Genomic DNA, 14,003 nt, shown 5'->3' with positions numbered 1-14,003 from the left:
TAAGGGGTATATTTGTCATTTTAAAAGTCTTATGGTGTAAGTAATGAACTTCCCTTTGTGAAAGTGATTAATGCTGTTTTTTTAATTTACCTCTTTTACCATTTTTTTTTAAGAGTTATTAATATAAAGTGCAATTTTTCTACCAAAACATAAAAAATACAAAGTTTAATTTTAGTTTTTTAGTTACCTCTTTTACCATATTTTTTCAAGAGCTAGTAATAGAAAATGCAAATTTTCAACAAAAACATAAAAAATACAAAGTATAATTTTTGTTTTTTATTTACCTCTTTTACCATATTTTTTTCGAAAGCTATTAATACAAAGTGCATATTTTGGTTATTTATTTAGGGCATTTGTTAAGAAGTCTAAAGAAGAAATCTGATCTTAAAAATGATGCATTGAAATTTTAAAAAGTAATTTTTTTACTTAAAATTTGCCAATATTTTCATTTTTGTACAATTAACAAGTGCCCTATTAGAAAGACCTTTAAAGTACGATTAATTATAGCTTCAGATTCTTCAGAATAATTTACACTTGATAGAAATTTATTAACCATTGAGTTAACTTTCTTTTTGTTGAGGGAAACAAACTTAATCCATTTCATCGGCAATTAAAGTACAAATATATAATGGTACATGAATAAACTAGAGAGAGCTGGCATAAATCGGAGCTACATTCGCTAACGTACGAGCGACCCTAATAACTTGCCTTCGATTAAAATCAACATGAGAGTTTTGAAAGGGAATAGTTGCATACATGCACACATAGCTCCTATCCATACAAGTTTTAAATTATACCTAAATTATTAAAAGATAAAAATATTTCATCTTTTAATTATCTTAATTCAATCAGAGTTATTTTTATTAAAAAAAACTAACTAATGCATCTTAAGGCATGAAAATTAACTTATAAGAAGGGGTAATAAAATTTTACTACTTTTGAAATATAAAACTATCTCTCCAGTTTTTTACTTGTCTCTTTTTATAATATCCATTTCAAATTTTCAACTGCATCAATTATTTCCTTACCATGATATCCTTAATAATGTTACATGTTTTTTGCAATATTTAATGCAAAAAATATTACAAATTGTCGATAAATTTAATATTAGAATCAGATTTCTTAATTTTTCGTGATTTACTCAAAGAGGTTATATATCAAGGTTGAAAGTAGTAGAAAAGAGTCTTACATACTGATACAGGAACATAGGTATTATGTAGAAGTAGCTTAGCAAATAATATACGAATTAAAAAATGTAATCAATTTTAATGATTTTATAAAAATACCTTAAAAATTAGATTTATATTACAAAATTACTTTATATTAATAGTATAAAAAAAAAAGAGAACATATCAATTGAAAAGGATCAATATATTTTTGCTACATATAGTAAAATAAGATAAAAAAAATAAGAATATATTTTTTGCTAAAATTACTTAGATTGTTGCTAAATGACTACAATTTTAATACTTTTTTTAGGGGTACAACTATACTAGTCTAACAATTAAGATAAATAGCAGAAAGTTATACATGCATATCTAGCTTGATGATTTCACCATTATACTCATGGTAATATTTACCCTTGTAGGTAGGTTTTTTTGTTTTGTTTTGAGGGAGGTTGTACCTAGAGTTTTATTTGGTACATCTGTAACATTTAATCACATAATGTCATTTCATTTTTATATTTAATTAATTCAAAGTAATAACAAATTAATTCAAAGTAATTTTGATCAAATGTATATAATAAATACAGTGTACCAAGACCCACCAAACCTGGAGAGTATGAAAGAATTTTCCTATTTTTTAGAGTACATCCACAAATATTTCTATACATTTTTTTAATTGGTGTCTGTACGTATAAGTAGGAAAATACCAATTGAAGCTTCTCACTTTAGATGAAGAACTTTCATTTTATTTTATTTTTAAGAAAAAGAGAGCATCTTGATCGAGCTCAACTAAAAGAATTGGAATTTGTCATGCTTTGTTGGGTTCAAAGAGGGCCATGTCGGTGAATTCAATAAGGATGAAATTCGGAAACCCCAGTTAAATTTCCTCAGCACCAGCTTTTTGAACATGAAAATGCTTAGTATATTATTTACTTCAGACCCAATTCTTCCACTTTTTATATTTTATTTTTCTCTTAGATGAAGTGGTAAACCGCTGAAATTAAACTCGCACACAACTGTGAGGTCCTGGATTCGAATCCGGATCATGACATCCGGCCTTACAATTTCGGCATTTACCAGTTGAGCTAGGACTTCTAGGCATTTTATTTTTCTCTCTTATGTTAATTAAATGTGACTCATAAACAATATGACACCGGAAATGTCTACACTTTGAACCAAGAAAAACCCTAATTTCTAAGACATGTTTCAGGTATGTAACATGTCTCGGAAATTAGGTTAGTGTGCTGAATAAAGTAGTTTCCTTGTACCCATATGTTTTATTTTTTGTTTATTTCATGGTTGAGCATAGGTGGTTGGACTAAAACTGTCATTTCTGTGCGTTTATGGAGTTGGAAATAGGGAGATAGGACTAAAACTGCAAAAAACATATAGTTTATGGACGATTTTGTTCGATTTAAAAAAGATAAGATCATTTTCGTGAGTTGATCAAAATGGTAAGACCAAAAGTGTAATTAAACCTTTATTTAACTCTCCCTTCAAATATAAAAAATGATTTAACTTTTTAAAAATAATTATTTAACTTAGTTTGTACTATTTCCATAGCTTTGCAGTTTACAATATACATCCATCTTATAGAAGTTTTTCCATTTAAACAAAAGACCTAAAGGAGCTTAACAAACAACAATTTAACAAGATTTTCCTTAGCTATTAAAAAAAATAAAAATGCTTTTCTTTACAAGACAACGTTTAACAGGTGTTTCCTCTAAAAAGAAAACGTTTGAATGGTGTCTTCCGCATTTTTCTTTTCAAACCCCCTCCTTTTAGTATTTTATTTTCTTTGAAACGACCTTTTTATAGTAAATTGTTTCCAATGTTTTCATCATCACAATTTATATACTAACTATCCGTCTCAAAGTCATTCTAATAATTTCACATATATTGAAAAATGTAATTAACGTTGTATAGAAAAGAATAATTATGAATTATTTTACAAAAATATCTTTCATTAGTGGTATGATAAACATAAATTATAAAAATTATAAAAAGATAAACTAATAAATAATAAAGGACATAATGAAAAAATAAGCATCAATGATTCATTGATATTATAAAATGACATATAATTTGAGGCAAATAAATTTTGTTAGAATGACATATAATTTTCTTAATTGATTTATTATAGAAATTGACCAATAATATTGTAAAAATAAAAAGAAAGAGAAAATGACCAATAGTTAAAGACCTCAAAACTTTGAATGTGTCTCAGTTGACCAATATAGCTCAGTCTCACACACAGTCTTGAATCTATTCTTAATTGAGAAAGTCATTCTGGCATTTGCAACTATGACACTAATGGATAACAATTGGTCAAATCTATCCAAACATGAAATTATTGAAGTTTCCTATTTCCCCCATTCACACGAATAAATAATGACAAAATATATCAAATAAAAATAAAAATAAAAAATATTTCTTGCAGATAAGATTACATTAGGGTTTGTACCAAAAAATATTAATATTATAGTACCCTACTCAGATCTTGTCCATTGTGACCCCTAAGTTACATATTCATTCATATATTGACCAAGAATTAAACTTAGGACCAAATAATATTTTATTTCAATTAAACCAAAATTAAGAGTGTAAGCTACCTACCATTTTCCAAAGTGACGGTCAATTCATTACGTGAAAAAGTTTCAATTTTACTAGATGTAGATGCTCTGCTTGAAGGGCATCTTCTAATAACAAAGGCTGGTTCCTTAGGAGTTGGAAGAGTATTAGATTCACTTCCTAGCATAAATACCACATTTGACATTGTAGGACGTTCATTTGGGTCTTCTTGTAAGCATAGTAGCCCCACATTCACACATTTTAAGCATTCTTCTTCATTGCATGTTAGTGTTTGGTCTATGAAGTCCATTGCCCTGCTTACTTTCCACAAATGCCATGCCTACAATTCAATCAATCAATCAATCAATTGTATGAAGTTTTTCTAACAAACTTTCTCATCATTCTTTTTAATACATGTGTCAGTGTCATGTCGACACGTATCAGATATTAGACACGTCTTCTATCAGAAGTGTCGATGCTACAAAGCTCATTATTTTTTGCTAAAATTCGCGTATGCCCGCTAACTGATGTGGGCCTCATTTTTTATGTGGTGATACTATTTTCAAAATGGTTGAAAATCATATGAAATTCAACGGTTCATAGTGATCAGATACAGTGATTGAACGTTTATCGTAGTATGTTGCTAGACATCTTAGTAGAACTCGAGACACTTACATATCCAAGAAGACTCAATTCATGTTCGACTTGATAAAATCCGGTGTTTCTTTTTCCACTAATAATCTCAAGTACCACAACACCGAAGCTAAAAACATCGGACTTCACTGAAAAATGTCCATCAAGGGCATACTCTGGAGACATGTAACCACTGCATTACACAAATTATGAAAGTAAATCAAATAATACATACATTTTGAATCATTTTGTAAACTGTAAGGAAGTAATGATATTGCAGTAATTTTGTTTCAATGACAACTTGAACTTACTATGTTCCAACCACTCTTTCTGTGTTCGCTACCGTCTCTTTTCCTCCAAATATCCTCGCTAAGCCAAAGTCTGAGATTTTAGGGTTCTTCTCTTCGTCTAGTAGAATGTTGCTTGCTTTCAGATCTCTATGAATAATCCTCAACCTAGAATCTTCGTGCAAATAGAGAAGTCCTCGAGCAATCCCCAATATAATCTTAAAGCGCGTATCCCAGTCTAATAAAACACACGACTTCTTGTCTTGTATGTTGTTGTTCATAAGGGGCATAACATTGTAAATTAGTCTAACTTTTCAAGTACAAGAAAAAAATAATGAAAACAGAATATTTACAAGAAATTTTCTTACCAAAAATGAAACCATCCAAGCTTCTATTTGGCATATATTCATATACTAACATCTTTTCATCTCCTTCAACACAATAACCTAGAAGTCTAACCAAGTTTCGATGTTGAAGTTTCGCGATCAAAACAACTTCATTCTTAAACTCCTCCATACCTTGTCCAGAACAACTTGAAAGTCTTTTTACTGCAATTTCTTGTCCACCTGGAAATTTTCCCTGACAACAGTGTTCGAAAATATTGTTCATTTCTATCAATATTGCGTTACCATGAATTTCAAAATGAAAATCATAAGCAAAAAAAAAATTCATAATTACCTTGTAGACAGGACCAAACCCACCTTGTCCAAGCTTGTTTGCATTTGCAAAGTTATTAGTAGCATCAAGTATGCTTTCAAGATGAAAATGTGGAATATCTATAGCTTGTGCATCATCTTCTTTGAATCTACTAGATTCGATCATGTCCCTAACATATCTCTCACTGTCATACAAGTTGATGCCTGAGGTTTTTTGAACATATCCCTTGTTTTCTGAAGTCAAAAAGATACACTGAAGATCTAAGTAACAAGTTACTACCTAAGCAATCACATAGAATACTGGGGGAAATATTATATTTAACGAGTTTTAGAGATCGTTAATATTACCTTGTGTCTTGGACTGTCTCCGTTTGCGCACATATGTACATGTAATAGTACTTGAGAGAATAATTAAGAGAATCACAGTTGCTAAAGTCAGTACAATGATCACAGGTGAGGACAGATGCCGTTTTGTTTTGTATCTGTCGCCTTCTGCAAGATATTAAATGTGTCATTTAGTGCAAAGTTTTAAATCGTGGTCGATATTGCTGAGAATACAATCAAATGCAGCCGATACAACATCAGTCGCAGTCACAAGGATATTATAAAAACCTTGACCGTGGTGATATTTTAATAACGAGCATGTTTATCAACGTGAAGATGGAAGACAAATAATTATAAATAGCAAAGATTTCGTGCAAAATTGCACGAATATGGGAAAAAATTACATGAGATAGACGCAAAATTCTGCCACTTCACATTAGGGAAAAACTTTTTTTAGAATAGATAAATGTTATTACCTCGAGTACAATTTAGTTTGAAACCATCCCAAAGAAAGTTTTTATTGCAAAGGCATCTCTTCTTTCCATCACTCGTTGTATTGCAATTCGAGTTCGGCCAATCTTTGCAGTCCAACAATGAAGAACAAATTGGCTCTATTGGAGACTTCCAACTTAACTCAATTTCGACTCCGTGTTTTAGAGGAGCATTAGAACTAAAGGTACTTGGATCGACATAGCAATTTCCGGTAATATGAAATGGAGATGATTTGTTGAGAAGTAGAGAACTTTGACCCTCACAGTTAAGTACATTTTTTTGATGAATCAAGAATTTCTGTGTTTCTGGATTTATACTTATGACTTGATAAGTTTTTCCGGACGTCTCAAATTGAAGCTCAGCATTGGTAGTATTGCAGTGAAAATTGAAGTACACGGGGTCACCACAGTGTTGGCCTGTGCTAAGGGGATATGGAATGAAGTTTGTGCCACAAGTCCCACAACTTCTACCTGTTGATTCTGCAAAAGTAGAATTTTGGAACTTTAGAAACAATAACTCATGGCATATAGAAATAATTAAAAAGAAATAAGGCAGACATCGACACCAAACACATGTGTCCGACGTGTCGGACACGCCTTCGGTGCTACATAAGAAATAGGTATTCTTAACATATTCGGTAGTCTAATCCAAAATTATTGAAGAATCTCATTTTCTCTTTATCTATCAAACACATCTTTTTTAAATCGTCGATTATAAATTAAGCAATGTTTTGTCTCCTAGTTCCATGAATGTTTGTATTTAAGAGGATTGGTTTTGCCATCCAAAAAGGGTTAGCGGCGCAGCTTGTTGCCTGCTTACCTTGTACCGACTTATTTGAACAAGCATGAGGATATGAGCGAGAGGATTTGAAACCAATGGCTTAAGAAAAAAAATAACAAATCTCAGGGATGTAACTGAGAGCGCCTCACAGAAGCAGGAACCATTTCGGTGATTTACTCATTTCCGATCGGTTGCTTAAATGTTAAACTTATGCCAATACATTACAAGAATTGAATAAAGTAGCATAAAAAGAAATACCTATATCAGAAAATGCAACTCTAACATTCAGATCACAGCCACTCTCATACTCTTCTTCAAGATTATTCAAATCATCATACCAAATCCAGCAAACAGGATCACCACTATCACCCATCCTTGCAACCTTTTCAATATCGTCATACGAATACGCATAACACTGACAATTATTAAGACACTCCATCTTACACTCCTCTTCATTCTTAGCATTAAATTGAGCATCAGGGTTTCCGACTTTCATCATTTTCAAGCTCAAAAACATGTCACTCTTCGCATTCTCACTACACACATTTGTTTTCCTACTGCATCCACCCGAAAAATCTCCACTTTTCCAACTTTCAACCGAATTAGCCTTAAATCCCGGTAAACACTTGCACATAGAATCATATTTACTATTACAGCTACCGAAATTTCCACATGCATTGAAAACACTGCATCTATCTCTTGGTTCAACCCAAACCAACAACCATTTTTTCTGCGAATCCATCTTTAGATACCGAAGTTGGCCCCAATAATTCATAACCATCCTTGTGTTCTTATACAGTGATGAAGTCAAAAAGGGAACAGTGTTGTTTGGTGATACTTTCATAGTGAAATTTGACAAAAGGTAAGATATTGCTGAAGACATTTCACCACTTCCAACAAATTTTCCTGATACACTACTTTTCCAATACTTCATAGATCTCTTCCATATAATATATTGATTCACTTTTTCATCTTGTTCGAAAGTAAAGTTCCCGGATGCAGGTTCTTCGTTACTTCTCCATGAAGTTAATGATAAACTTTCATCCATTTTCATACCTGGAAGAAATGTATCTGTTGGATTTGCAAAACTTTGCCAAAGAATCATCACTTTTCCTGGTCCTTGTCCTTGTCCTTGTCCTTGTCCATGTTCTTGTTCTTCTTCACTTACAATAAGGTTTCCACTGTCTAACAGTTTCACTTTCCTATGTAACGAAGACGATGATGTTTCAAGATTTGTACTCCAGTAAGATTTTCCACTACTATCCAAAACCATGAGATTTCCATCTTCTGAAATGACAAAACTACCACTTGAATCTTGAACTGGATTATCTCTATTTGCAACCCAAACAACTGTTTTTGGAGTCAAATTGTAGTACCATATTCCAACATATCTTCTTCTATCAATACTAGAGCTTCCATTAGGAGTGAAAAATCCAAGTTCAAAATTTTCTCCTGCTGAAATGAGAGTATCTTTTCCTCCATCTCTTATCAAATTGTTAATGGTTATGGTATCTTTTGCTAAACAATGGTTAAAAGAAGTGAAAAATATTAAGCATAAACAGAAGATAGACAACATGTGATTAGAAGAGTAATTAAGGATTATTATCTTTCTGGTTAGCATATAATAAAGAAAATGGTTAGAGTTCATCTTATGTTAGTCACACAATTTTAGGAGGGGTTTCTGTTTCTCCCACTAGTTGAATTCAAAGGCCACCCTAAGTAAAGTTTCTTTTCACATTAATAGATAAATAGTCTACTTTTGTTATTTATTGGTTGAGTAATTGACGCATAGTTAGGTACAATTAAATATAATTTATTCATAATGACAATGAAACCTCATTCTAAGTAAAATGATACACTCATTCCATTCCATTTCATATTATAAGTAGTTTTAGTCCCAAGATGTTGATTAGTACACAAGTGTTGATTGAAATTGATGCAAAGTGTGTTGTGAGATTATGTTAGTGTGGTTGAAGAGGCTTCTTGCCAACATGGAAGTTGCACAATAAGTTTTCAACTTGAATTTCGACATGTGAAAGTTCTTGAAATAGTTCAACTTCAAGTGAAGTATACTCTTATGATGCAGTATGATAGCTCCTTTTAACTATGATTGTCGGTAAAGACAATGTAAAAATTCTTGAAATGGTTTGTCTTAAGTCACTATACTCTTCATGGTTGAGTATGATAATTATTTTAGGGCTTAATTGCACTTTTTGCCCCCTATCTTTTCAAAAGTTGCGATTTTGGCCCCCTAACTAATTAAAATACAAAACAGCCTCCTATGTATTGGATCTTTGGCAGTTTTGGCCCCCAATGCCACTTTTAACTTAGTCTTCGTTGACGTGGCACCCATATCCCTTAAGTGAGGTGCCACGTGTCGACCATTGTGGGTGCCACGTCAGCAAAGACTAAGTCAAAAGTGGCCTTTGGGGCCAAAATTGTCAAAGATCCAATACATAGGGGGCTGTTTTGTATTTTAATTAGTTAGGGGGTCAAAAGTGCAATTAAGCCTTGTTTTAACTATGATTGCTGATGACGACGATGGAATTTGGTGTATCATTTTCAAACAAGGTTAAAATTTGCTTAGAGATGTAAGGCAAGAGGTAGACCACGACTATAAATATGAGCTTTAATTCTTCGTTACAGACTCCACAACAAGTAGTATTAGATCCCTAATTCGGTTTGGTAGGGGAGCGGGAGCTAGACCGTGTTATAGAAGAGGTGGGATCTCACACTTGTGGGGAGAGATTATTGGATTTTAAGCGTGATTGATTAAGTCTCAAATCGCCTATAAATAAGTAAAATGTTGGATATATAGGAGAGAAGAGACATATATCCAATGCTCTTAGGTTTTGTATGGAGATGGATTGTCTTCGTCCTTTATGTCTTAGAAAATTGATATGTTGTTGCTCCTGACTTCCCCCGATTCTCCAACATGAGAATGAATCAATAATTGATAAGGTTAATTTATTAAAATTATAATTCTCTTTATCTTTTCTTAGATTTGGTGAAATAATTCATCATGACAATTTGTTGGATAGACAAAGTATTGTTGATATCTATTTTTATAAATTTTATAATTCTTATAGAGTATACATAGTGATTTAAAAACGTATACAATATCTTTTTATTTATATATCTTCGTATCAATTCTTAGATCATGAAATGAGCTATGTTTCTCCTTGTCATACAAAAAGAGGACAGGGAAATAGTAATAAATATAAGGTTCAAAACCATGTCATGTGGAGTTCAACATAATAGCAACAACATACTTCAGTGTTTGTTGCTAGAAATATTTTTGGTATTATATGTTTTCTTGGCTTCGAAGGCATCATCAGATTTAGACCAAAATCTTACAAACTTTAGGAGCATAAAGGATCTAGAAAAATAATGATTTGCCATATGATTGATATATTATAGCCAAAGTTGAGGGGACAATGAGGTCAAATTCATTGGATCCAATTTCATATTTCTTCATCTGGGTCCCTTCCTTTTGCATATTTTAATTTTTTTCCACATCCTCTTAGCGTATTCTTTCAATCAAGAAGCATTTTTGTTTCTGTCTTTTGTACATATTGTAAACTTGACTCATTTTTTTGGAATTGCATGTTGTGTCATGCAATCATAGAAAAGAGAAGAAATGTGCATTCTATTTAGTATACTATTAACCCCGACATTGAATGCGTCAAAAGTCTAGATTGAAATATAAATATGGATTTTTGGCATGTCAATTTTCAAGTATTTTCGAAGGAGAAAATTTAGGTACAATTACTTAGGTGTTTTTCGTATGGTTCTTAACTAAATTCACCATTTCTTTAAATCCATAATTTTCTTAAAGTTTGTTATATCCAAAAAAATATGTATTTTTAGTTAAGAACCATACGAAAAACAACTAAGGAATTGTAACTGAGGTTTCTCCATTTTCGAATCCTTCACGACCCATTTAAATAGTCAATTCCTTAATTTATGGTAACTGACATTTATGTGCGTGGTAGCTTTTTTTTGTTTTTGTTACAACTGAAACCTGCTGTCGGGATGAATTCATGAGAAAGTTTCTCGAGGTATAGAAGCTCCCTTTCAAGTATTGGCACAAAATAATTTGTATAGTAATGGAAATTTTTTGATTTGGCATTAATTTATATGAAAAATGGAGTTATGATAAGTCCAAAGTATCTCAATTCTGGTGAGCATACCTTAGGTATAGGGATACTGTGGTATAGAGGGGTCGGAGTTCGAACCTTAAATTCCTCATTTAGACGTGGTGAATAAAAAATGACATGTGAGAAGTGATGTTGTTATAATTCTAATCAGAAAGTTCAATGTTTAAACACTTTTTTATATCGACCTTAAAACTAATATAAAGACTAATTTCACAATTTTTTTTACTAAATCAAAAAAGAGAGTTAGGAGATTTACATCTTGACTAAAGTATGTTGTTGCTATATGATTGAAGGGATAGGTACCTACCTAATCAATTTTTTAACGGTTTCGGATTGTTCGTTCATCCACAAAATCTTATTAAAATAATGAAAAATAAAATGTCAAATGCATCTAAAGGTCTTTAAGTTTTTCGTTTTTTCTAAAGTGGTCCTTTAAGTTTCAAAAGTCTCAAACAAGTCCTTTTAATTTTTGAATCGTTTCAAACAAGTTCTATTGTAGATAGCATAGTTGGTAATTGCTTCCTTGAACTCATCTTTCATCTTTGGTACCAAATCTGGCTCCTAAAACCCACTTAAAATTAGTCATCTTTTTAGATGGCAAATGGTGGATAATCTTCTTTGTTGCTATCATCTGAATCATCACCATCATCCTCTAAAAGAACTTGTTTGAAACGATTCAAAAACTAAAAGGATTTGTCTGGAACTTTTGAAACTTAAATGACTTGATTGAGACTTTTGAAACTTAAAGACTACTTTGAAAAAAACGAAAAATTTAAAGGACCTTTAGATGCATTTGACCGAAAATAAAATATCAAATTCCATGTAACAAGTTGTTGCTTAGTTAAACTTTAGCTGAATGTGACGGCACTCGAATCTAAAGATTACTGTAAATGAGCTGCAAACATTAATATGAAGAAAAATAACCTTAGATTTGGATGGTATGATTCTACAATCTAGTCATACCTTTTCTTGGTACAATGCAATCTACTAGAAGCACAAAAGTTGGTACCAAATCATAATTGGTTAGCCAGATATGCTGAGGATATTTTTTTTTCTTTTTATGTTAAAGTGCAATTTTCACGAGATCAATACTATTAAACTCAGCCAACCAGTTTAGCTCAGGTCTCGAGCAAAGACTTTATAGTGGGTTGCTTTTGACAAGTGATACATGAAGCATTATACTATTACATTAAAGTATTAACTACAAAACTATAATTTATGAACAATGATAACACTTATTTTTTAAAAACTCTCACATGTGGAGTTTACTTGGAGACAAACGGATGCAGGTTGTTCATTCTTTGATATGGGCAGCCAAATGTCTTGAGTTAGTACACATCGAATAAAATGCTATAAGATTTTTCTTCACATGACATCAGCAACATATTACATCTATCAGATCACTTACTTTTTTTATTTGTTTTAAGGTCAAAGGTGTACATAAAACATTTTCCAAAATTTATAGTTTATGTCGGGAACCCACACCCGTTTATCTATCCTTATAAGCACTTAGTGGTGGATATGGAACCGCAACTCCACTCAAACTCGCAAATAAAAAATCAAGTTGGGGCATGTGGATTTGGGTTAAGCGGGTGAACAATTCAATTTCACGGGCTACGGACACACTCTTGTGTTTCATTGGTGAAGTTCAACTCTGTAATGTTGGATTATGAAGAGTTATTTAAATTTATCACGAAACAATTTATACCCTAAAAGATTTTACTATTTAAATTTGTTACAAAACGTAATTTAACGCCCTAGATCGCATTGTGGATGTCAAGCTAAAAGCTTTTAAAATCTATATGTGATCAATTCAATGGAGTCCAAAATCAACCATCATAAAACAACTATGGTTGTCGCGAATGAAGAACTCGTCATTCTTTTTATTTTATTTTATTTTAAAAGAAGTCAACCTAGCCTACTAAAAGTGTTAAGTCTCTTCAACACTTTTTTGGAACCAAAAACAATGTTTAATATTGTTCCTGGTGAGGCAAAAACATACTTAAGTGTTGATAGGCCAAATACATTTGGTGTTAATAGTCTTAATGATTTTCAAGCTCCAGAATTTCTTAATACCATTAATTCTTCATGATGGCCGAGCCATGATTTAAATATAAAGATTGGTCGTCCAATAATACTGTTGAGAAGACCAACCATCTTGATTATGCAATAGTACATTCCTTATTACTCCCTCCGTTCCTTTTTAAGTGTCACTTTTGCAGAAATTTTTTGTTCTTATTTAACTGTCACTTTCAAAGTTCAATGCAACATTAAATGTTATTTTACCAATATTATCCTTAGTTATTTATTGCGGAGAGAGAAATATATAAAATGAAATATTAAATGAATAAGGTCATTATAGTAAAAGTATAGCTTATTGCATCAAAAGTAGTATCAATTGTTGATTGTCTTAGTTTGTGTAAAATGTCAATGTGACAATTAAAAAGGAACGGATGTAGTAATATCCAAATGAGGAATTATGTGCTTGGGGAAAAGGTCGTGTGAAGCAATTTTAGACAAAAGGTTTATATCTTGAGATTGTCTTTGACTCCATTTGATCCTCAAATTCATTTCACATTTCAAATTAAACAATATCCTATTGTTATTTCATTTGTAAATACTATCAATAAGAGTCAAGAAATCTCTTTAAAATGTTGGCAATTGTTTACACATTATCACGCATAAATTTGTATGATGTTCTTTTTAGGGGTAATTACATTAGCTGGATTTGTTCTTTTTTGTCTGTATTTTTTGATCTATTATATTGTAATGGATTCAACAAGAGATATTAAATAATTTTTATCTAAAATATATTTGATGTGATAATAAGAAAACTAAATTACTTCAAAGTTTTTGTTATTTATATTTTGGAAACATCAAATCATGTATAATAACAACTATTATGTCATGCTCAATTATCAAATTTTTAGTCAA

General features: G+C 31.5%; 1 protein-coding gene across 1 annotated transcript; it reads right to left on the bottom strand.

Moving 5' to 3' along the window:
* Positions 1-3,575: 3,575 nt before the first annotated feature.
* LOC25483436 (G-type lectin S-receptor-like serine/threonine-protein kinase At4g03230) lies at positions 3,576-8,710 on the bottom strand. Its single transcript, XM_013612130.3, has 8 exons — positions 7,168-8,710; positions 6,114-6,608; positions 5,662-5,805; positions 5,336-5,547; positions 5,026-5,236; positions 4,682-4,919; positions 4,413-4,563; positions 3,576-4,077 (listed from the first exon to the last, which is right to left on the bottom strand). Exons 1-8 carry the CDS (start codon positions 8,555-8,557, stop codon positions 3,775-3,777), a joined length of 3,144 nt encoding a protein of 1,047 aa, XP_013467584.2. The 5' UTR covers positions 8,558-8,710; the 3' UTR covers positions 3,576-3,774.
* Between the last annotated feature and the right edge of the window lie 5,293 nt (positions 8,711-14,003).

The sequence above is a fragment of the Medicago truncatula genome, chromosome 4 (assembly GCF_003473485.1).
Source record: "Medicago truncatula cultivar Jemalong A17 chromosome 4, MtrunA17r5.0-ANR, whole genome shotgun sequence".
Lineage (NCBI taxonomy): Eukaryota > Viridiplantae > Streptophyta > Magnoliopsida > Fabales > Fabaceae > Medicago > Medicago truncatula.
Note: the sequence above shows the minus strand (reverse complement) of the source record. Positions and strands in the feature narration are given on the sequence as shown.

Excerpts from the sequence above, each read along its gene's own strand:
- LOC25483436 (XM_013612130.3), bottom strand. The coding sequence starts at position 8,557 with ATGAACTCTAACCATTTTCTTTATTATATGCTAACCAGAAAGATAATA. Across the intron at positions 6,609-7,167 it reads AGTTGCATTTTCTGATATAG|AATCAACAGGTAGAAGTTGT; the intron begins GTATTTCTTTTT and ends CTACTTTTGCAG. Across the intron at positions 4,564-4,681 it reads GAAAGAGTGGTTGGAACATA|TGGTTACATGTCTCCAGAGT; the intron begins GTAAGTTCAAGT and ends TGTGTAATGCAG.